The sequence below is a fragment of the Entelurus aequoreus genome, linkage group LG14 (genome assembly GCF_033978785.1).
Source record: "Entelurus aequoreus isolate RoL-2023_Sb linkage group LG14, RoL_Eaeq_v1.1, whole genome shotgun sequence".
Taxonomy (NCBI): domain Eukaryota; kingdom Metazoa; phylum Chordata; class Actinopteri; order Syngnathiformes; family Syngnathidae; genus Entelurus; species Entelurus aequoreus.
In genome coordinates this window covers 9184246-9208721 of record NC_084744.1, presented here as the reverse complement: position 1 = coordinate 9208721, position 24476 = coordinate 9184246, and the positions used below count along the sequence as shown (strand labels likewise).

Below are 24476 nucleotides of genomic sequence, written 5' to 3'. Positions count from 1 at the left end.
AAAAATAATTAGGTGCACTATTTTAAATTTGTTTTGGACTTTGTCATTTACACAGGGTCAGGATTATCACTGGAATCCTAAAAGGGGTCATATTGATTTTTTCCTGCTTTAAAAACAAACAAAAAAAGCCTTGTTGTCTACTGCAGGTGTTTTTAACCCAACGTTTCCACTACAGAGGGGTCCTGGGCCACCTCAAACATCAACGCTGAATTAGTAATCTTCCTCTTGAGTTTAATCATATCCAATACATTTTTCTAACCTTCGTACAGTTTAACAACTTTGTCAAATGATATGCAAACATGTGTTGATCGTAGGGCTGGGCGCTATATCGATATACCGTATTTTTCGGAGTATAAGTCGCACCGGCTGAAAATGCATAATAAAGAAGGGAAAAAACATAAGTCGCACTGGAGTATAAGTCGCATTTTTTGGGGGACATTTATTTGATAAAACCCAACACCAAGAATAGACATTTTAAAGGCAATTTAAAATAAATAAAGAATAGTGAACAACAGGCTGAATAAGTGTACGTTATATGAGGCATAAATAACCAACTGAGAACGTGCCTGGTATGTTAACGTAACATATGGTAAGAGGCATTCAAATAAACTATAACATATAGAACATGCTATACGTTTACCAAACAATCTGTCACTCCTAATCGCAAAATCCCATGAAATCTTATACGTCTAGTCTCTTACGTGAATGAGCTAAATAATATTTGATATTTTACGGTAATGTGTTAATAATTTCACACATAAGTCGCTACTGAGTATAAGTCGCACCCCCGGCCAAACTATGTAAAAAACTGAAATACGGTACTCGATATATTGCGGGTTTGTCTCTGTGCGATATAGAAAAGGACTATATCGTGATATTCGAGTATACGTTCTCACGCAGTTGCTTTTAGCTGCGGGGCATTAAACTGCATGCTTTTCTCACTCTTTCCTGTCTCTCCTTCTCACAGACATAAAAGAAGCGCACCTTCTTACATATGTCACATACTGTCGCGTGAGCAACGTCACACGCTCCCAGACAGGTAGCATGGTAACGTTAGCTGTGATGCTAACAGCTAACGGTGTGGTTTGAGTGGTAATACGAGAGAAAGAATGTGCGAATCTGGTAACAAATGGAGGAATAATTAAATCCCAAGAAAAACAGCACCATCGTCTGACAGTGGTTTGGCTTCAAGCGGGAAGATGTCTTTACATGTCAACATCTCCGTTCGGTGCCACACCAACTAAATGCCGAAGCGACTATTTCCACATCAAGTGCACTTATAGCTTGTTTTAAAATGTCTCTGACAATCTTGCACTTTCTGTTTTGAAATGACATGAATGTTTGTGCCACTGCTTAATAACTGTTTAATAAATACACTTTTCCTAAATTGACTTAGTTGTGATTTCCCTCTCTGCATGAAAGTTTAAAATGAGCATATATTAATGCAGTATGAACAAGAATGTTTTAATGTAGACACATAGAATCATCATACTGCTGTGATTATATGCATCAAGTGTTCAAGGCTAAGGCAAAATATCAAGATATATATATCATGTATCGCGATATGGCCTAAAAATATCGAGATATTTAAAAAAAGGCCATATCGTCAAGCCCTAGATCAGGGGTCGGCAACCCACGGCTCTAGAGCCGCATGCGTCTCTTCAGCGCCGCCCTAGTGGCTCTCTGAAGCTTTTTCAAAAATGTATGAAAAATGGAAAAAGATGAGGGGGAAAAAAATATTTTTTTGTTTTAATATGGTTTCTGTAGGAGGACAAACATGACACAAACCTCCGTAATTGTTATAAAGCACACTGTTTGTATTAAACATGCTTTACTGATTCGAGTATTTGGCGAGCGCCGTTTTGTCCTGCTAATTTTGGCGGTCCTTGAACTCACCTTAGTTTGTTTACATGTGTAACTTTCTCCGACTTTCTAGGACGTGTTTTATGCCACTTCTTTTTCTGTCTCATTTTGTCCACCAAACTTTTAATGTTGTGCGTGAATGCACAAAGGTGAGTTTTGTTGATGTTATTGACTTGTGTGGAGTGCTAATCAGACATATTTGGTCACTGCATGACTGCAAGCTAATCGATGCTAACATGCTATTTAGGCTAGCTATATGTACATATTGCATCATTATGCCTCATTTGTAGGTATATTTGAGCTCATTTAGTTTCCTGTAAGTCATCTCAATTCAATGTATATCTCATGACACACTATCTGTATGTAATATGGCTTTTAATTTGTTGCGGCTCCAGACAGATTTGTTTTTGTATTTTTGGTTCAATATGGCTCTTTCAACATTTTGGGTTGCCGACCCCTGCCCTAGTTGATCGCAAAGATAATTATCAAGGCTTAGGTCAGGCTGATTTAAATAAATACTGAAATAAATACTAATCAAATATACTGCTAAAGGGACTCAAAAACTAAAAATAAATCTACATACAATTACGCAGTGCTAAAACAAATACATTATAACTAAATTAATAATATACATACATATATATTGCCAAAAGTATTTGGCCACCTGCCTTGACTCACATATGAAGGGGCTTGCTCCAAACTGTTCCCACAAGGTTGGGAGCATGGAATTGTCCAAAATGTTTTGGTATCCTGGAGCATTCAAAGTTCCTTTCACTGGAACTAAGGGGCCAAGCCCAACTCCTGAAAAACAACCCCACATCATAATTCCTCCTTCACCAAATTTCACACTCGGCACAATGCAGTGCGAAATGTAGCGTTCTCCTGGCAACCTCCAAACCCAGACTCATCCATCAGATTGCCAGATAGAAAAGTGTGATTCATCACTCCAGAGAAAGCGTCTCCACTGCTCTAGAGTCCAGTGGTGATGTGCTTTACACCACTGCATCCCACTCTTTGCATTGGACTTGGTGATGTATGGCTGAGATGCAGCTGCTCGGCCATGGAAACCCATTCCATGAAGCTCTCTGCGTACTGTACGTGGGCTAATTGGAAGGTCACATGAAGTTTGGCGCTCGTAGCAACAGAGTTGGCTGAGTTGCTTTTGTTCCCAAACTCTTCCATTTTCTTATAATAAATCTATTTAAATTATTTAAATAGATTTGTTGCACAGGTGGCATCCTATGACAGAGTGCCCATTCTTTCACAACACAAATGTTAATAGAAACAGTCTCCATTTCTAAGTGCTTGATTTTATACACTTGCGCGCGCGCGCACACACACACACACACACACACACACACACACACACACACACACACACACACACACACACACACACACACACACACACACACACACACACACACACACACACACACACACACACACACACACACACACACACACACACACACACACACACACACACACACACACACACACACACACACACACACACACACACACACACACACACACACACACACACACACACACACACACACACACACACACACACACACACACACACACACACACACACACACACACACACACACACACACACACACACACACACACACACACACACACACACACACACACACACACACACACACACACACACACACACACACACACACACACACACACACACACACACACACACACACACACACACACACACACACACACACACACACACACACACACACACACACACACACACACACACACACACACACACACACACACACACACACACACACACACACACACACACACACACACACACACACACACACACACACACACACACACACACACACACACACACACACACACACACACACACACACACTAATGTTATTTGATGTCATCCAGGCTTGCTTATTTGATCTTAAATTGGTTTTAAATACAGATAAAAGCAAGGTAATGGTTTTCTCTCATTCAAGGGTGCTACTGGAAAATATTCCAAATATTGTAACATCAAATGGAAACCCTATAGAGCAGGTCTTAAATTACAAGTACTTGGGTTTTTCTCTTGATCAGGAGCTTTCATTTAAAGCCCATATTAACAACTTGGTCTCTAAGCTGAGGGTAAAGCTTGGTTTCTTTTTTAGAAATAAAAACTGCTTCTCTCTTAAAGTCAGAAACAAATTGGTGACAGCAACAACCTGTAATTGATTATGGAGACGTGCTTTATTTTAGTGCTTCATCTAAATGCCTCCAGTCCTTGGACACTGTTTTTCATTCAGCACTAAGATTTGTTACTGGCTGTCGTAGTCTCACCCACCAATGTCAACTGTATATGAAGTCAGACTTATCTTCATTGAGTGCACGCAGATACACACATTGGCTGACTATCAGGTAGGCTCTTTTAGGTTTAATACCTCCATACTTGTGTACTCTGTTACAAAGAAAAAGCAGCTCTTACGCATTACGTTCTAACAATTTGTATGTTTTAACTGTTCCTCATGTACGGACTGAATTTGGCAAAAGAGCTTTTGGCATTGCTGCCCCTATGGCATGGAATGAATTGCAGACCAAACTGAAACTTACAGAACTACTTCCATTTGGAGCCTTCCGTTCTGTCCTGAGGGACAAACAGCAAGAGACGTTTGCACAGTGCCTGTGTTTTTAAAGATGTAAATCTCTGTTGTTTTACAGTTCTCTTATGTATTTTAAAATGTATGTCTTAATGTATTATTTTTGAAACTGCTCTGTGACATGTGCTGTTGACCTCTTGGCCAGGTCACCCTTGTGAAAGAGATCTTGATCTCAATGGGTTTTCTTATCTGGTTAAATAAAGGTTCTGATTGATTGATTGAGACTTTTATTAGTAGGTTGCACCATTGATCCATTATTTAGGTAAAGTGTTTTATTTTCCTGTATTCAAACAGTGTTACTGTTCAAACGGTGCATAATATGAGAGTGGCCAAAAGTAATAAATAAAACCTCTGCCTTGTTTTAAATGAATACTTAGGTCGACTATGCTTCTGTATTTTAATGTTGGTCGTTATGGTGGTACTTCGAGAGCCAAGTGTTTTCTAAGGTGGTACTTGGAGAAACAAGTTTGAGAACCATTGCATTAGAAGGAGTAGTAAATTATACCGTGTACCGTTTTCTTATATGATTGTGAGCTAGGATGTGTTTGTATTTGGTCACGGAATCCTTTAGAGGATTATTTTACAAAGGAAACATGCCCTTAGATAGCTTCAAAAGTGCACATGTCCATCACAAGCTCTCCAGAGAGTGGTGGCCTCTGCCCTCAGGAAATTGGAATCCTACAGGAATGCAGGTTTGGATTTTAGAAGGAAGTGTAAAGACATTAGCAACATCTGGTAGGAAGCCCTCACAAGTAGGAGTAGATAGGGGTCGGAGGTCACCCGACTCAAACCGATCAGAGGAAATAGATTTACTGGCCAAGCAAGAAATTGGGCTTTGTCCAGACTGGCCGGCTCCAAGGCTAGAGTTACGAAGAGTGGGGGTCTTCGTGTACAAGGCATTTAAGGACAAGTGGTCCGAGAGGACATCAGAAGAGTAATCAGGCCCATACTCTCTCTCCTGAAAGCTGCAGTTCCAGTCTGAGGCTCGAAACAAATCAAGCTTTTTGTTTGACGATTCCTCGTTGGTGTCTTCTTGGCTCATCACCCATCACATTACCAACAAATATACAACAAAAGTTAAGCTGGCTACACAACAAACTGAGCTAACCTATCATTACCATATTTCTAACCTACTATTACTTATCGTTTGATAGTCTCCTCCACTGCCATAAATAGTGTTTTTTTTATTTTTATAAAGTCCATCTTTAAATTGCGCAGGTTTGTGGAGCAGGATTCTTCAAAATAGTTTTGCACACCCTTGGAGCGACTTCTTCACAGCTGAAGGCACATTGCCGAAAATCATAAAAGTCAAAAGTACGGCACTTTCTTCAGATGAGGCTGAAGGTTTGTGTAATGACTTGTGCTCTGGTTAAGGCAAACAAAAACAGAGCATTTTTCTTCATTGGATTTTATCGTGGACATGTGGACTACACACGCTCCTACATACTGTAAGTTAAAAATGGCGGACTCACGCAAAGCACTTGGGGTAAAATGTTACCATATAAGGACGTCGCAGGGCAGAGGAAGTATGAAAGAAGGCAAGAACATTTTACAAATATCTCCGCAATGCCTCCACGGTTTGATTTCAAATTGTCGGCACTTATGCAGACCCTAAATACACAAAAACAGGTAGCATCAGGTAGGAAAAGTTGGTTTTGCACAATAGGTCCCCTCTAAAATAAACACTGCTGAAGGTTGCAGAACGACTATAACTTGACAAGCCCTATCACCTTCCTGTTAGTGACAAGGTTGAACTGAAACTGATCACTTGTCTTTGGCAGCAAAAAATGATTGTGTTCCTACAAACATGAATTGTAAATGGGAAGTACCTCTTGTAGTTTGCAAGGTGCTGCTCCAGCTGCGTGATTTTCCGGAGTTTGTGCAGGAACCACTTGTCAATGGCTGTCAGCTGGTGGATCTGATCTACGCCCATACCACAGTGGAGGGCCTTCGGGGGAGAAACATGAAACAGATGATGCAGTACATTTATAATTCATCATACATCTAGTCATCATTCATTCTCCTTGTTGCAAGGGCAGATACCCAGCTCCGTTTCTGAGGCTTCAACAGAACATCGGAGTGGGTGCTTGTTCAAGTAACAAGACACTGAACAAAAACTGAAACAAAACACTGAGCACCACTCTTGCGGAATTCAACGGTAGCACATTTTGTAGTTTGTGAAGCAAAATCCAAAACACATATTGAGAATAATGGTTCATGCAATCAATCAATGACAAAGTCTTTGTATAGCCCTTAATCACAAGTGATCAAAGGGCTTCACAAACACGACATGTGTGTGTGTGTGTGTATATATATATATATATATATATATATATATATATATATATATATATATATATATATATATATATATATATATATATATATATATATATATATATATCCATCCATCCATCTTCTTCCGCTTATCCGAGGCCGGGTCGCGGGGGCAGCAGCCTAAGCAGGGAAGCCCAGACTTCCCTCTCCCCAGCCACTTCGTCTAGCTCTTCCCGGGGGATCCCGAGGCGTTCCCAGGCCAGCCGGGAGACATAGTCTTCCCAACGTGTCCTGGGTCTTCCCCGTGGCCTCCTACCGGTCGGACGTGCCCTAAACACCTCCCTAGGGAGGCGTTCGGGTGGCATCCTGACCAGATGCCCGAACCACCTCATCTGGCTCCTCTCGATGTGGAGGAGCAGTGGCTTTACTTTGAGCTCCTCCCGGATGACAGAGCTTCTCACCCTATCTCTAAGGGAGAGACCCGCCACCCGGCGGAGGAAACTCAGTTCGGCCGCTTGTACCCGTGATCTTGTCCTTTCGGTCATAACCCAAAGCTCATGACCATAGGTGAGGATGGGAACGTAGATCGACCGGTAAATTGAGAGCTTTGCCTTGCGGCTCAGCTCCTTCTTCACCACAACGGACCGATACAGCGCCCGCATTACTGAAGACGCCGCACCGATCCGCCTGTCAATCTCACGATCCACTCTTCCCTCACTCGTGAACAAGACTCCGAGGTACTTGAACTCCTCCACTCGCTCTCTCTCGATAGATAGATAGATAGATAGATAATCTCTCTCGATAGATAGATAGATAGATAGATAATCTCTCTCGCTCTCTCTCGATAGATAGATAGATAGATAGATAGATAGATAATCTCTCTCGCTCTCTCTCGATAGATAGATAGATAGATAGATAATCTCTCTCTCTAGATAGATAATCTCTCTCTCTAGATAGATAGATAATCTCTCTCTCTAGATAGATAGATAATCTCTCTCGCTCTCTCTCGATAGATAGATAGATAGATAGATAATCTCTCTCTCTAGATAGATAGATAATCTCTCTCTCTAGATAGATAGATAATCTCTCTCGCTCTCTCTCGATAGATAGATAGATAGATAGATAATCTCTCTCTCTAGATAGATAGATAATCTCTCTCTCTAGATAGATAGATAATCTCTCTCTCTAGATAGATAGATAATCTCTCTCTCTAGATAGATAGATAATCTCTCTCTCTAGATAGATAGATAGATAGGATAGATATGTCTCTCCTGATAGATAGATAGATATTTCTCTCTCGATAGATAGATAATCTTTCTCGCTAGATAGATAGATAGATAGATAGATAGATAGATAGATAGATATCTACATACATACATACACACAAGCCGATAAATGCTTTAAAATGTAATATCGGAAATTATCGTATCGGTTTCAGAAAGTAAAATTAATGACTTTTTAAAACGCCGCTGTACGGGAATTTCTCCCGACTTCCACCCGGACAACAAATCGGGGGCGTGCCTTAAAGGCACTGCCTTTAGCGTCCTCTACAACCTGTCGTCACGTCCGCTTTTCCTCCATACAAACAGCGTGCCGGCCCAGAGAACATAATATATGCGGCTTTTACATACACATAAGTGAATGCAATGCATACTTGATCAACAGACATACAAGTCACACTGAGGGTCGCCGTATAAACAACTTTAACACAGTTACAAATATGCGCCACACTGCGAACCCACACCAAACAAGAATGACAAACACATTTCGGGAGAACATCTGCACCGTAACACAACATAAACACAACAGAACAAATACCCAGAACCCCTTGCAGCACTAACTCTTCCAGGACACTACAATATACACCCCCGCTACCACCAAACCCCCCCGATCTCCCGAATTCGGAGGTCTCAAGGTTGGCAAGTATGCTTTAGTAGTATACTCTGGACTGAAGCTGTGTGCCTTCATTGTTTTTGTAGCTGTTGTTTTGAGGCATGTTTTAAAAAAATGAAAAATAATGCACTTTGTGAAATCAATGTATAGTATTTCCCATAGTTGTAGTGGGTATTAGGATTATCTCAGGGAGAGCATGTCCCAAATTCCAAGCTGCTGTTTTGAGGCATGTTAAAAAAATAATGCACTTTGTGACTTCAATAATAAATATGGCAATGCCATGTTGGCACTTTTTTCCATAACTTGAGTTGAAGTTCTCTTATTTTGGAAAACGTTTTTGATTGATTGATTGAAACTTGTATTAGTAGATTGCACAGTACAGTACATATTCCGTATAATTGACCACTAAATGGTAACACCCGAATAAGCGTTTCAACGTTAATCAATTCATGGTAAAGTTACATTGTTTAATGCATCCAGCGGGGCATCACAACAAAATTAGGCATAATAATGTGTTGATTCCACGACTGTATATATATCGGTATCGGTTGATATCGGAATCGGTAATTAAGAGTTGGACAATATTGGAATATCGGCAAAAAAGCCATTATCGGACATCTCTACTTTAAACAGTAGACTTGTTCAAAAGATGGCGCCATAGCACAGACAATAACACACTATTTCAGTATATTTGCATGTGTTTACTTAAAACTATGTGCGCTATGGCCGTCAGCGAAGACAAATTTATGTATTAGCCAAACCGTTTTATAAGCAGCGTAGGAAAAAAGTAACAGCTTATAGTCCGGAATCTACGGTATAACATTCATGATAATGTGAGAGTCCAGTCCATCAGGAAGCCAGCAGAGGGTAATAGGGGAAAAACTGCAGTCAGTTCCTGAGGTTCTTAGTAAAAATGTGAAAGATGATCGCACCTTGGCAATGGAGAAAATGCGGGTGCTCGATGGCACAGCCAGCTCCTGTTGCATGCAGCCGGTGTTTTCCCAGGCTTTTTTGAGAGGCAGTCGGGGCACAAAGCCATCCACCGATGGATGGCACATCCTCAGGGCCTTCTGCATGCTCTCCTCAAAAGTACGTCCCACCGCCATCACCTGAATTCATTCGACGGATATATTTAATCACAGCAAAGTATGTGACACGTCCCAATCCCGGGTACAAGTTAGTCATTCATATTCATCACCTCTCCGACGCTCTTCATGGCACTACCTATTTCACTAGACATGCCTTGAAATCGGTCCAGGTCCCAGCGGGGGATCTTGGTGACGATGTAGTCTAAACTGGGCTCAAAGCAGGCGGTGGTCTTCTCGCACACAGAATTGTTGATGTCAGGTAAGGGGATCCCCAAAGCTAGCTTAGCAGCCACAAACGCCAATGGATATCTGTGAGACATTGAGCAACCTATCGTTAGATTAGGAATCAAAAATAGTCATTTGTGTGGAGTAGGGTTGTACGGTATACCGGTACTAGTATAGTATCGCGGTACTAATGAATCAAAAACTGTTCTATACCCTGTTTGAAAAGTACCAGTTCCCCATTTTTATTTTTTTTAACGGGCATGACGGCACGTCATGGCATTGCTGGTTTTACAAGCACAGGAGCATGTTCAGCAGCGCACAAGCAGACAGTGTATAGACAGAAAAGGGAGAATGGACGCATTTTGGCCTAAAAACTAACAATAAAAGTGAAGTTATAACACTGAAACTCCCTCAGGAAGAGGTGCTTTAAGACATGGCTAGCTAGCAGTCAGCAGTGTTTTAGCTACTTCTAAATCACTAAGCCTGGCCTCCATGGCGACGAATAAACTGTTTCCTACATGTACCTTTATCACTGGAGGACGAGGAATAGCTAAAGATGCTTCACTACACACCGTAGGAGGATACGATAGCTAACGGCAAGCTAGCACTCAATGTAAACAAATTTCCACAGGTGGATCAACACCTGACATCCACTGTAATGATACCAAGTGCAATAGCGCATCTAGTCGATACTACTATGATTACATCGATATTTTTTTACCATCACAAAATCTTTTTTCCTTTCTTTAAAATTCATATTATGTGTATAAAGTCAGGAAATATGTCCCTGGACACATGAGGGCTTTGAATATGACCAATGTATGATCCTGTAACTACTTGGTATCAGATTGATACCAAAATTTGTGGAATCATCCAAAACTAATGTAAGGTATCCAAGAAGAGAAGAATAAGTGATTACATTTTAACAGAAGTTTAGAGAGAACATGTTAAAACAGAAAACCAGATATTAAAAGTAAATGAACAAGTACATTAATAATCCATTTTTACAGTTTGTCCCTCATAATGTTGACAAAATAATACAATGGTAAATGACAATATGTTACTGCATACGTTAGCAGACTAATTGGGAGTCTTTGATTGTTTACTTACTACTAAAAGACAAGTTGTCTAGTATGTTCACTATTTTATTTAAGGACCAAATTGTTCTTGGATTACAATAATAAACATACCGGTATGTTTAATGTACCGTAAGATTTTTTGTTAAAATAAAGCCAATAATGCAATTTTTTGTGTTCCCCTTTATTTAGAAAACTATCAAAATACATTTTAGTACCGGTACCAAAACATTGTTATTGGTACAACCCTAGTGTGCTGTGGTGTTTAATTTCATCCTCAAAGCCAGTCAGTGACATGTACGTCGATTCTTACCCGGTGGCTTTGGACGCAAGGGCTGAGCTTCGTGAGAGGCGGGCGTTAACCTCAATGATGCAGTACTCCTGGGATGACGGGTGGAGAGCATACTGGATGTTGCACTCGCCTACGATGCCAAGATGACGAACCACTTTGATAGCGGTTTCACGAAGCATGTGGTACTCCTCATTGGACAACGTCTGGCTTGGTGCCACCACGATGGAGTCACCTGAAGAAGAGGCGGGCGCCAGTAACATTTTCACAGTTAAAAAGGTGGCATAGAATGAAAAAAAGTTAAGACTATTTTAAAAAGTATATTATTGATTTTAAATACGGTGGAACCTCAATTTACTAACCGCTCATGACACAAACTTTTCGGTTTACGAACGAGAGGATAAAAATATGCTTTGGTGAACGAACTTTCTCTCCGTACGAACAACTCATTCACGCATTGTGCCTGCAGTGCATCCATGGTGGCGGCCTGATTGATCGCCGGTGCTTTTTCAGTTAGTAGAGCAGTGTTGTCATTAGCTACTGTGCAAAGGGATATTTTGTGTGCTTTTAGACTTTTTTTTTTTTTTTACAACATTTTTTTTCTGTATGTGTAGTTTGAAACGTTCAGGATGTATCCACAGCGTTGTCGACACTGCCTTTGTTATGTTCATTTAACCCTTCGGCATCCCCCAAATGTGGTGAATGATTTAGCTCACAGGGACCCAAAATGGGTTTAGCCCTAAAAGTCAAACGCTTAAAACCTTAGACCAACTTCAGAACAATACATAAATATAACAGGTTTTTTTTTTTAATTCACTTTGTGTCAAAGAAAATAATTTTTTTTTATAGCAAAAACACAAACTATGCTATATTCGTGCACACACAATATTTTTATAACCACATCCACACAACTCTGGGTTTCCCGCAGCGCCTTGTTGTTAAGGCGGCCGCCTTAACAACAAAGAGCCACCGCCTAAACTAAAGTCTTAACAAGCTGCTCCGCTTAGTTCTGCCTCTGCCAGTACGTCTCTGCAGCACCCAGCATTGTCCCACCCACAGAACCATCTGATTGGTTACACGCAAAGCGATAACAGCCAATCAGCAGTGCGTATTCAGAGCGCATGTAATAGCCAATCAGCAGTGCGTATTCAGAGCGCATGGAGTCAGTGCTCCTTCGGTGGATTGAGCAAAAAGGTGAGCATAAGGCAGCGGACTCTCCCCAAATTATAATAAACACTTCCAAGTTAACTACTAGTAACATCACTATTAGCCCGTTGACGTTCTAGAAACATAAGCGGCAGCTCAGCTCGCTCGCAGTCCTTGAGGTGAAAGGCTAATTAGCTTTCAGCGTAACGTTAGCTCACTATGCGGTGTGTGTGCGTGCGTGTGTGTGTGTGTTACGGACAGCAAAGCCCTGTCTGTCTGAGAGAAAGACAAGCATTATTGACCGACAGTTAACAAATAAGTTATTTAACTTTACCTTTTTCTGTGTTGATTGAGCTGTGTTGAAGCAGCAAAAAAGGACATTATGTTAAATGAAGAGTTTCTGTTTGATAGTTGATATAATAATGTAACTACATCATAAAGCCTACATGAACTCCATGGTGTTCAGGGATGAATAGTCTCCTATTGCTATTGTACTATTTTTTCAGCTATAGTTACATTAATCATTAGTAATGTAGCAGCCTAGTTTTGAATGGCAGGGTCCCTGCTATCACATGTTGATAAAAATATAACATTTACATAATAAAAATCAACTACCGGCTTCCCAAATGCTGTAATAAATTAAGCATGATGATTTGAGCATATGTCAGCATGTGGCCCCACTTTTAACTCTTTTTTTCAAACGCTTATTGCGAACGCTTAATTACAGTAAGTCATTAATTTGACTTTGTAAGTCATTATTTTAGTATCTCAGGTAACTAGGACTGTTTTGTTTTTACTTTACGGAAAAAATAGATACATATATATCGCCATTAAGCAAATGGAGCGGAAAACACAACCAAAATTTGTAGGCTTCTTCACGCGACGAAGCCGGCCTACTTCACCGCAGTCTGTAGTCTATTGCCCCCCCAGGCTGTGGTGGCAGCGACAGGCCGAGTTACACCAATCCTTACACCCACCCACCCCCTTCCCTTCCCCCTGGAGTCACCACCTTAACTAACAAATTTTCTGGGGGAAACACTGCAACTCTTTATGTCACAACCAACTCACCAGCATCGTTTTTATTACATGTAAGTTGTTGGTAGATTCAAAACAACTATGCGTCAAATATAAATATATATGGTACTCTGGCGGTATCTAGTGGTTGAGGAGTCAAATTACACCTTTAATAGGATTTGCATGTATTTCAAAGGGAAATGCTTGGATTCATTTGGTTTTCATAGAAAAAGCATTTTAAAACAGGTTTAAAGTATGTTGAAAAAGAGCTATTATAAAAGGGAGTGAATGTGGGACAAAAGGGTCCCAGGGAACTCCAATGTATACTCACTCAATAGCTTGTGCTAAAAAATTACTTAAAGAACGGACAATGCACATTTTGAGATTAATTCCTTTACAACTCCCGTGGCCATATTTCATCCTGCTAATCCTTGAAACAAACATTGTGTTCCATGATGCCATCTTTAAAGGGAATAAAAAGACCCACAAAGGTCTCAGGTCTCCCCAAGGGTGCATATACAGTACTGTATAGCGCTTTGTCTGGTGTTCAAATCCTTTAAGTTAACTAAAAGATGGACTATTGTTGGACGCATTCATATTTACATTGTTTCTTTTGGAGAAAATTGTTTCAATATACAAACTTTCCTATTTACCAACCCTGTTCAAGAACTGACTAAGTTCACAAATCGAGGTTCCAAATACCTAATAGCCCTCTTTTGAAAAAATAAATAAAAAATCAACTGCTATAATCTTAAAATAATGAATAACGCAGAATGAAACAACGAGACAAGATGTTTGGGCACCTGTATGAATGCCCAGGGGGTCGAAGTTCTCCATATTGCACACGGTGACACAATTATCTGCCACATCTCTCACCACCTCGTATTCCACTTCCTTCCAACCAAGCAAGGACTTCTCCACCAGTATCTGGCTACTCATGGCAAGAGCCTAGAAAAGAGTACAAAACAACATTGACAATGGAGTCGACCTAGTTAACTCGAACGATATCTATAGTCCAGTGAGGGAAATTAGGTCTGGTTAGTTTCCTGTGCTAGCCACTGGGGTGTTTAGTGCTATGTTGGTACCTCGACACGTTTTAGAAAGCAGACAATCCGACAATCGTTGGATTTCTTTATGTACAGACGAGAGTTGAACTGGAACTAAGACAAAGTGTTCCCTCGCCACTCTGCAGTTCACGTACTACGGTCTCAGTGAACCGTGGATTTTAAAGTACCATTGAATAAAGGTGTACTGATAGCTTTTTCACTTCTGATACGATACAGATACTGGAGCCTTGAGATTATTGGCAAATACCTGATATCAACACGGACCATACCTACTTTTAATATTGTGTAGTGTAGAATGTTAGAAAAGGTTTGATCAAGTAAAATTGCTCAAAGAACAATGGTAGGTATGAAAACACCAATGTTATGACAGATTTATGCTTTTAATTCGTTTTTGGAGTCATCAAGGGGTCAGAATAGTTCATTAAATTCGGATCACGACACAGTAAATTGAATGATCCAGACACGTTTGTTAGTGGATCCTTTGTAGTACGCGTCTGTTCGGAGACTTTGTACATGTACAAAACCCAAAACCAATGAAGTTGTCACGTTGTGTAAATGGTAAATAAAAATAGAATACAATGATTTGCAAATCCTTTTCAACTTATATTCAATTGAATAGACTGCAAAGACAATCTACTTAACGTTCAAACTGGAAAACTGTTATTTTTTGCAAATATTAGCTCATTTGGAATTTGATGCCTGCAACATGTTTAAAAAAGCTGGCACAAGTGGCAAAAAAGACTGACAAAGTTGAGGAATGCTCATCAAACACTTATTTGGAACATCCCACAGGTGAACAGGCTAATTGGGAACGATTGGGTGCCATGATAAACGCAGCTTCCATGAAATGCTAAGTCATTCACAAACAAGGATGGGGCGGGGGTCACCACTTTGTGAACAAATGCCTCAGCAAATTGTCGAACAGTTTAAGAAAAACATTTCTCAACGAGCTATTGCAAGGAATTTAAGGATTTCACCATCTACGGTCTATAATATCAAAAGGTTCAGAAAATCTGGAGAAATCACTGCACGTAAGAGATATTACGGACCTTTGATCCCTCAGGCGGTACTGCATCAGTGTGTAAAGGATATCACCACATGGGCTCAGGAACACTTCAGAAAACCACTGTCAGTAACTACAGTTGGTTGTTACATCGGTAAGTGCAAGTTAAAACTCTACTATGCAAAGCCAAAGCCATTTATCAACAACACCCAGAAACGCTGCTGGCTTTGCTGGGCCCGAGCTCATCTAAGATGGACTGATACAAAGTGGAAAAGTGTTCTGTGGTCTGACGAGTCCACATTTTTTAAATTGTTTTTGGAAACTGTGGACGTCGTACTAGACTGGCCTGCCTGTAGTCTCCCATTGAAAATGTGTGGCGCAATATGAAGCCTAAAATACCACAACGGAGACTGTTGAACAATTTAAGCTGTACATCAAGCAAGAATGGGAAAGAATTTCACCTGAAAAACTTCAAAATTTGGTCTCCTCAGATCCCAAACGTGTACAGGGTGTTGTTAAAAGGAAAGGCCATGTAACCCCTGTGCCAACTTTTTTGCAATGTGTTGCTGTGTTAATGATTATTTGCAAAAAAAACAAAAATACGTTTCTCAGTTCAAACATTAAATATCTTGTCTTTGCAGTCTATTCCATTGAATATAAGTTGAAAAGGATTTGCAAATCATTGTATTCTGTTTTTATTTACGAATTACACAATGTGCCAACTTCACTGGTTTTTGAGATTGTAAGTAATGTGCCTATTTGATACTATAATGTCGTGTTTTAGACTGCAATATTGTTAAATTATTATTACGTATGTCTAGCTTGTGTGCCAAGCTGTTGTGTAGCTGCTAGCTCCTCGGAAAATATACCCTACTTTTTGTAAAAGGCTTCACTAGAACAAAAGAAAATAACGTGTGAGCTTGCTGGAGGACATTTTGACGTCAACCGGCTGTTAGGCAATGCACAAGTACACGTGGACATTTGCTGATATCAGACCGATGTTAATAACGGATCAATACACCCCTAGCATTGAGTAGTGTAGTATCTACTGTAGTATGAAATAACATGTTTCTTCCATATTGTGGAAGAGTACTATCCTGGGGGTATGCAAACAGCCCGTTCTGGTAAACAGTGGTCCATCATTGTGGGCATGTAATTAAGAATGTCTGTTAAGTGTGGCATGCAGATGTGGGATAGCGTGCATCCAACAAAATAAAGGCTTAATACATCTGTCGAGTGCCGGTAGCATATTGACGATAACGCCAACGGTTAGTTACGGGAACACTCAAGTACACAAATATGCCTTAACATTGTCATGACAAAGTCGGCTCCTGTACCATGAACCTAACGACTTGAGATGACATATCTGCCTGTAGGAGCTGGTTGTCTGTTCGCCCGGAGGACCCAAAGTGATACTTGCTTAATCGATAAAGCCTTTGTTCAACGATCATCACCGGCATCGTCCTTGATCCTTTACACACCCACGCCATCTTTTTTCTTCACATGTGATGAAGGGGTATATCAATAAACTTTGATTGAACCTTCTACCTAGTTGAAGGAGGCAAGCCAGAGACTCAACAGTATATTGAGATTTGAGCACCCATTTAGGTTTTCACGTTAAAACTACGAATGTTTGAAAGTGTCCTGTATGAAGTGTTTTAGGATCATATTAGGGAATTTTTTACAAGTGTGTGTGTGTGAAAGCTGAGTGGAGGGCTTATAAAGTCTTCATTTGCATATAATAATTAATACAAATAAATAGCGTCCCTAGTTTGCGGAAATTCACCTATTAAACGTAACCACAAGCGATAATCGAGGGAACACTGTACCTGATTTCAGGGCATTGAATGGATCACAACTAGACTGTTTGGTTTGTCTTAGAAGATGTTTCATCTCTCATCCGAGTAGACTTCATCACTTCATGCTCAGTCTTCGATCTGGCCAGATCTAGTCTTCGACTTCGATCTGGCCAGATCTAGTCTTCGACTTCGATCTGGCCAGATCTAGTCTTCGACTGGCCAGATCTAGTCTTCGACTGGCCAGATCTAGTCTCGGACTGGCCAGATCTAGTCTCGGACTGGCCAGATCTAGTCTCGGACTTCGATTGGCCAGATCTAGTCTCGGACTTCGATTGGCCAGATCTAGTCTCGGACTTCCTTTGGTCAGATCTAGTCTCGGGCTTCCTTTGGTCAGATCTAGTCTCGGGCTTCCTTTGGTCAGATCTAGTCTCGGGCTTCCTTTGGTCAGATCTAGTCTCGGGCTTCCTTTGGTCAGATCTAGTCTCGGGCTTCCTTTGGTCAGATCTAGTCTCGGGCTTCCTTTGGTCAGATCTAGTCTCGGGCTTCCTTTGGTCAGATCTAGTCTCGGGCTTCCTTTGGTCAGATCTAGTCTCGGGCTTCCTTTGGTCAGATCTAGTCTCGGGCTTCCTTTGGTCAGATCTAGTCTCGGGCTTCCTTTGGTCAGATCTAGTCTCGGGCTTCCTTTGGTCAGATCTAGTCTCGGACTTCCTTTGGTCAGATCTAGTCTCGGACTTCCTTTGGTCAGATCTAGTCTCGGACTTTCTTTGGTCAGATCTAGTCTCGGACTTTCTTTGGTCAGATCTAGTCTCGGACTTTCTTTGGTCAGATCTAGTCTCGGACTTCCTTTGGTCAGATCTAGTTTTAAACTTAGTTTGGTCAGATCTAGTTTTAAACTTAGTTTGGTCAGATCTAGTTTTAAACTTAGTTTGGTCAGATCTAGTCTCGGACTTCCTTTGGTCAGATCTAGTCTCGGACTTCCTTTGGTCAGATCTAGTCTCGGACTTCCTTTGGTCAGATCTAGTCTCGGACTTCGTTTGGTCAGATCTAGTCTCGGACTTCGTTTGGTCAGATCTAGTCTCGGACTTCCTTTGGTCAGATCTAGTCTCGGACTTCCTTTGGTCAGATCTAGTCTCGGACTTCCTTTGGTCAGATCTAGTCTCGGACTTCCTTTGGTCAGATCTAGTTTTAAACTTAGTTTGGTCAGATCTAGTCTGACAACTATAAATAGTCTCTACCCAAATACATGGTTTTTGCCCTGGATGACATTTGTTCCCGGACTTTAATTTAACAATTTCAGGGAAAATGTGAGGAGCGTCAAAGAAAACTAAGACATTCTATTTGTTTCCATTCCAAAACAATTTTTAGAGACTATAGATGTGTTCGCTAATTCTTCCACTGCTAAAACTCGATTCTTGGTTTTCCAGGTCACAAAAGCTTCACATCAATTCAAGGTTGGATCATTCTGACCTTGTTGGCAGTGTCCTCCAGCTTATCCTTGTTGGCACATAGACCAGAGCCCAGACCTCCCAGGGCGTAGGCAGACCGCAGCATCACCGGATAGCCGATCTGCTCAGCAGCTTTCAAGGCATCACACACCTTAAAGTGACAAGCAGACAAAAAACATTTCCTCTCTGGAATAATGACTTATTGAATCCGACACTATCACGTTTGTATTCTTACAGACTCCACAGCAAAACTGGGCGCAATCTTTTCGTTGATCTCCTTTAGTTTTTCAGCGAATATTTGTCTGTCCTCTGTGGCCATGATGGACTCTACGGGTGTGCCCAAGACTTTCACTCCATAGCGCTCCAGAACGCCCTGCTGAAACAGCTCCACTCCTGGAAAGACATCAAAAAAATACAAAGAAATGTTTCATTGTTATGATTTGTACATCTCAGAGAATATTTGTATTACCTACACACTACCGTACATGTGCAAATGTGTTTCGTTAGAGAAATATTTTGCAAATACACACTCATTGTGTCTCATTTAGGTTTCCGGAGGTAGAGGCACCAGGAAGGAGACAGTGGGGAGAATAATTTTGTGCGCAGATACACCAAGTTAACTTTCAGTTTTGATCCGTGTCAAGTCACTACAACCTAAAATACTCCATATTCTTTACTGCTCGCTAGTGTTACCATATCTGAGTTATTGTGTACAAATATGGGGAAATAACTAGAAAAGTCACTAACCGTGTTACAAAACCCAAAACCAGTGAAGTTGGCACGTTGTGTAAATGGTAAATAAAAACAAAATACAATGATTTGCAAATTCTTTTCAACCTACATTCAATTGAATAGACTGCAAAGACAAGGTACTTATCGTTCGAACTGGGAAACTTTATTTTTTGCAAATATTAGCTCATTTGGAATTGGATGCCTGCAACATGTTTCAAAAAAGCTGGCACAAGTGGCAATAAATACTGATAAAGTTGAGGAATGCTCATCAAACACTTATTTGGAACATCCCACAGGTGAACAGGCTAATTGGGAACAGGTGGGTGCCATGATTGGGTATAAAAAAAGCTTTCATGAAATGCTCAGTCATTCACAAACAAGGATGGGGCGGGGGTCACTACTTTGTCAACAAATGCCTGAGCAAATTGTCGAAAAGTTTAAGAAAAACATTTCTCAACGAGCTATTGCAAGGAATTTAGGGATTTCACCATCTACGGTCCGTAATCTCATCAAAAGGTTTAGAGAAACTACAGAAACCACTGCACGTAAACGCCAATGCCCGTGACCTTCGATCCCTCAGGCGGCACTGCATCAAAAGGCGACATCAGTGTGTAAAGGATATCACCACATGGGCTCAGGAACACTTCAGAAAACCACTGTCAGTAACTACAGTTTGTCGCTACATAGGTAAGTGCAAGTTAAAACTCTACTATGCAAAGCGAAAGCCATTTATCAACAACACCCAGGAACGCCGCCAGCTTGGCTGGGCCCGAGCTCATCTAAGATGGACTGATGCAAAATGTAAAAGTGTTCTGTGGTCTGACAAGTCCACATTTCAAATTGTTTTTGGAAACCGTGGTCGTCGAGGAAAAGAACCATCCGGATTGTTCTAGGCGCATGGGGGTGTATTAGTGCACAAGGAGGCGTGAGTAACTTGCATATCTGTGAAGGCGCCATTAATGCTGAAAGGTACATACAGCTTTTGGAGCAACATATGTTGCCATCCAAGCAACGTTATCATTGCTTATTTCAGCAAAACAATGCCAAGAGTGCGGGTACTAGACTGGCCTGCCTGTAGTCCAGACCTGTCTCCCATTGAAAATGTGTGGCGCAATATGAAGCCTAAAATACCACAACAGAGACCCCGGACTGTTGAACAGTCGTACATCAAGCAAGAATGGAAAAGAATTCCACCTGAAAAGCTTCAAAAATGTATCTCCTCAGTTCCTAAACATTTACCGAGTGTTGTTAAAAGGAAAGGCCATGTAACACAGTGGTAAAAATGCCCCTGTGCCAACTTTTTTGCAATGTGTTGCTACCATTAAATTCAAAGTTAATGATTATTTGCAAAAATTAATTAAGTTTCTCAGTTCGAACATTAAATATCTTGTCTTTGCAGTCTTTTCAATTGAATATACGTTGAAAAGGATTAGCAAATAAATTATTGTATTCTGTTTTTATTTACGAATGTCACGTGTCAACTTCACTGGTTTAGGGTTTTGTAAAAGGAAGAATTATGAGAAATACCTTCAACCTTATTGAAAACGGGCTATTTTTCATCTCAGTATGCTAATCATGACTGACTTAATTATCTATTACAAGAACTGCTGTATTAATCATTGTGTTACAAAAATAAGTTGGTAAATGAACATATGTATTTGTAAACGCTCTGAGGTGGGAAAGGGATAGGATTAAATAAGCTTTGCTTCTTCCTACTCCTTTTCGGACATGATGTAAAGAGAAATGATGTGTGACGTGTTATGCTGTAAGTGTGGATAAAAGCATGCAAGGAGGGCGACCATCGAAGAGATTGCTCCGAACTTTAACACGACTCGGTTAGTTCTCCCAGCCCTGGTATTCCTATTGTTTGCTTTTTTGTAGAATAAAAGCATCCCAAACTAGTGAATTAGAAACATTTCCGATACAAATCTCACCACAATTCAGAGCCGTCTGTCCGCCCATGGAAAGCAGGATGCCATCAGGGCGCTCGGCCTTAATCACGTCGGTAACAAACGGCGACGTGACAGGCAGGAAGTAGACAGAGTCGGCCTGCTTGGTGCCGACTTCATTGGTCTGGACCGAAGCTATATTTGGATTCATGAGCACGGTCTTCACATTCTCCTCCTACACACACAATGGCACAACAACAGTTAAAGGGTTAATCATAGGCTGGTGTGATGTTTTTCTAACATTGGCCCACAGGAATGTTGCGTTCACTGTCTTGTTATACATCTTAAGGCTGTCAAATCAACGTTTAACCCAAATAATGATCATCATTATTCATTTCGCGTAAATTCCGGACTATAAGACACTTTATCCTACACTTTGAACCCTGCAGCTTATAAAACGGAGTAGCTAATTTACGTTTTCTTTCCATTGGCGGCGATAATAAAAATTATTTTATAAAAATAAAAAAATGTAGAGGGTGTTTTATTCTTTGTGCTATGGCGACATCTTTTGGACGAGTTTGCTCACTGCAGGTGCTGCTGTGTCCTTTCATTTATCGGCAATGTTTGTTTTTTTAACCGGAACGCTGGTTCCAGCCATCCACAGCGTTTTTACTCATATGGATTCTTCATTCATTACTCCAAGCAACGTTTGTAAGTTTTACAACTAAAAAAAAAAGGGTTATACTTGTATAGCGCTTTTCTACCTTCAAGGTACTCAAAGCGCTTTGACACTATTTCCACATACACACACACACATGGTGGGAGCTGCTATGCAAGGCGCTAACCACAACCCATCAGGAGCAAGGGTGAAGTGTCTTGCTCAAGGACACAACGGACGTGACTAGGGTGGTAGAAGCTGGGGATCGAACCAGGAACCCTCAGGTTGCTGGCACGGCCACTCTCCCAGCAGCGCCACACCGTTGTAATTGGAAGGTCAATAACTAATTGTCCTAAACAGATAAAAATAAAATGGACTCTCAATCTCTCTTAGCAAAAATTGCACTTCAATAAATATTGAACATCTTGAAGTGCAGTTTTTTTTTTTTTTTACCAATTGGAAAAAACTGTGTTGGATGTTTTGTTTTGTAGTCTTTTTTTGTTGCCAATTGCAATTGTATAACATTTTTACACATATTTAATGCTTTTAAGGCCATTTAATGCCTTAATTTTCACAAAATCCATTTAATTGCTTTTAATGCTTTCTAATGACTCCCGGAAACCCTGATTCATTCAGAAAAGCCAGATTATAGTATGCACTGACTGGCTACAACACTATGCACACCTTGCACAATCCAGTTTATATGTACTGTACATCTTATATGGAAATGTACATGATTCTGTGTACACAACTTGGTGCAAAACAGAAAACGAAAGGGAACTGCACTTTAAAACTATTCTTACTTACTAAAGCGTCCCATGTGTGATGTCTGTAGGAGTGTTTCCATGCATATTTGTACGTGCTATTGTAATGTAATGAGCTTATTTAGCTTAACCTAATAAGCTAACACGTTTACGAGCGTCTGGGTTAGTATTATTAACTTACAATGGCGTTCTTTTTCACAAATTCCTCAGTAAATTCACCAAAACGGTATTAAGTCCGTTTACCTGATTGGAGAGCTAGCTTGTGCAGCTAGTGGGTCCATGTTTTGTTTGATCAGCCGTTTTACTGCCGTGTTACAGACACCCTTTGGAATCAATTAAGGTATGTAAATCAACATTTACAACAAAATAACTCATTTTACAACATGTATATCTGCGGCTTATAGTCCGGTTAATATAATATAATATAATATATTTATATATATATATATATATATATATATATATATACATACATATATATAACATTTGTTTTATTTTTAAATAATGACTGGGACCCTTTTGGGTCCCCGGGATCTTGAATATTTACCAAAATTGAGGGGAGCCCTAATGGTTACAATTAGAGATGTCCGATAATGGCTTTTTTGCCGATATTGTCCAACTCTTAATTACCGATTCCGATAAACAGTCGTGGAATTAACACATTATGCCTAATTTTGTTGTGATGCCCCGTTGGATGCATTAAACAATGTAACAAGGTTTTCCAAAATAAATCAACTCAAGTTATGGAAAAAAGTGCCAACATGGCACTGCCATATTTATTATTGAAGTCACAAAGTGCATTATTTTTTTAAACATGCCTCAAAACAGCAGCTTGGAATTTGGGACATGCTCTCCCTGAGAGAGCATGAGGAGGTTGAGGTGGGCGGGGTTGGGGGTAAAGGGGTGGTACCGGGGGGGTGTATTTTGTAGCGTCCCGGAAGAGTTAGTGCTGCAAGGGGTTCTGGGCAACCTTCCCACTAAGGTGCGCGCCTGTGCAATTGCGCACTGCTCAAGCGTCCTCTGCGCACGGCAAATCTATGCCACGCAAAAAATTAAATAAAATAAGCGCATAACAATTTTCGACACACGGACACGACATAGAAAAGTTTTCGTCATCATTGTTCAAATATTGTAACGTCTGTCGAGACGCTTTGAGGACATGAATTCCATTGATCACTTTACTGAGCAAAACTCTTTATTGTCGGCCATAAACACATCACGAAAATATTAGTAAAAAAATTATAACTAGAAAAAGTGGTCATTTTCTGCAGTACAAACCAGACCAAAAGCAACTTTGTTATATCAACAGCAGCCGCTCGCTCTTTCTCACTTGCGCCAACACATGCACATATGGCACTTAGCCAGTGATGCGTTTACAGCCACACAAAAAGTCGGACAACTCCAACACCACACATAAAGTGTAATTCCAGGTCGTTACACTATGATTTACCAATCAAATGTGTGCTTATTCTAGTGTCATTTAATAGGAATCTTAATTTATAAACAATCATGAAATGCTCTTAGTATATTAAATAAATACTGCTAAAAATATATTTTTTACAAACAGGAAGTTGCAGGA

The 24476-nt window shown here is 40.5% G+C and overlaps 1 protein-coding gene across 1 annotated transcript in view; it reads right to left on the bottom strand.

The window, feature by feature from the left end:
* The window catches only part of cps1 (carbamoyl-phosphate synthase 1, mitochondrial), a 130577-nt gene that overhangs the window by 79713 nt on the left and 26388 nt on the right, over positions 1 to 24476 (bottom strand). The window contains exons 14-21 of the mRNA XM_062068881.1: positions 21521 to 21710; positions 19090 to 19247; positions 18877 to 19005; positions 14344 to 14488; positions 11405 to 11615; positions 9901 to 10099; positions 9635 to 9811; positions 6362 to 6480 (exon numbers count right to left, since the gene is read on the bottom strand). Coding sequence (XP_061924865.1) covers positions 6362 to 6480; positions 9635 to 9811; positions 9901 to 10099; positions 11405 to 11615; positions 14344 to 14488; positions 18877 to 19005; positions 19090 to 19247; positions 21521 to 21710 — 1328 coding nt within the window. The remainder of the gene's footprint in view (positions 1 to 6361; positions 6481 to 9634; positions 9812 to 9900; positions 10100 to 11404; positions 11616 to 14343; positions 14489 to 18876; positions 19006 to 19089; positions 19248 to 21520; positions 21711 to 24476) is intronic.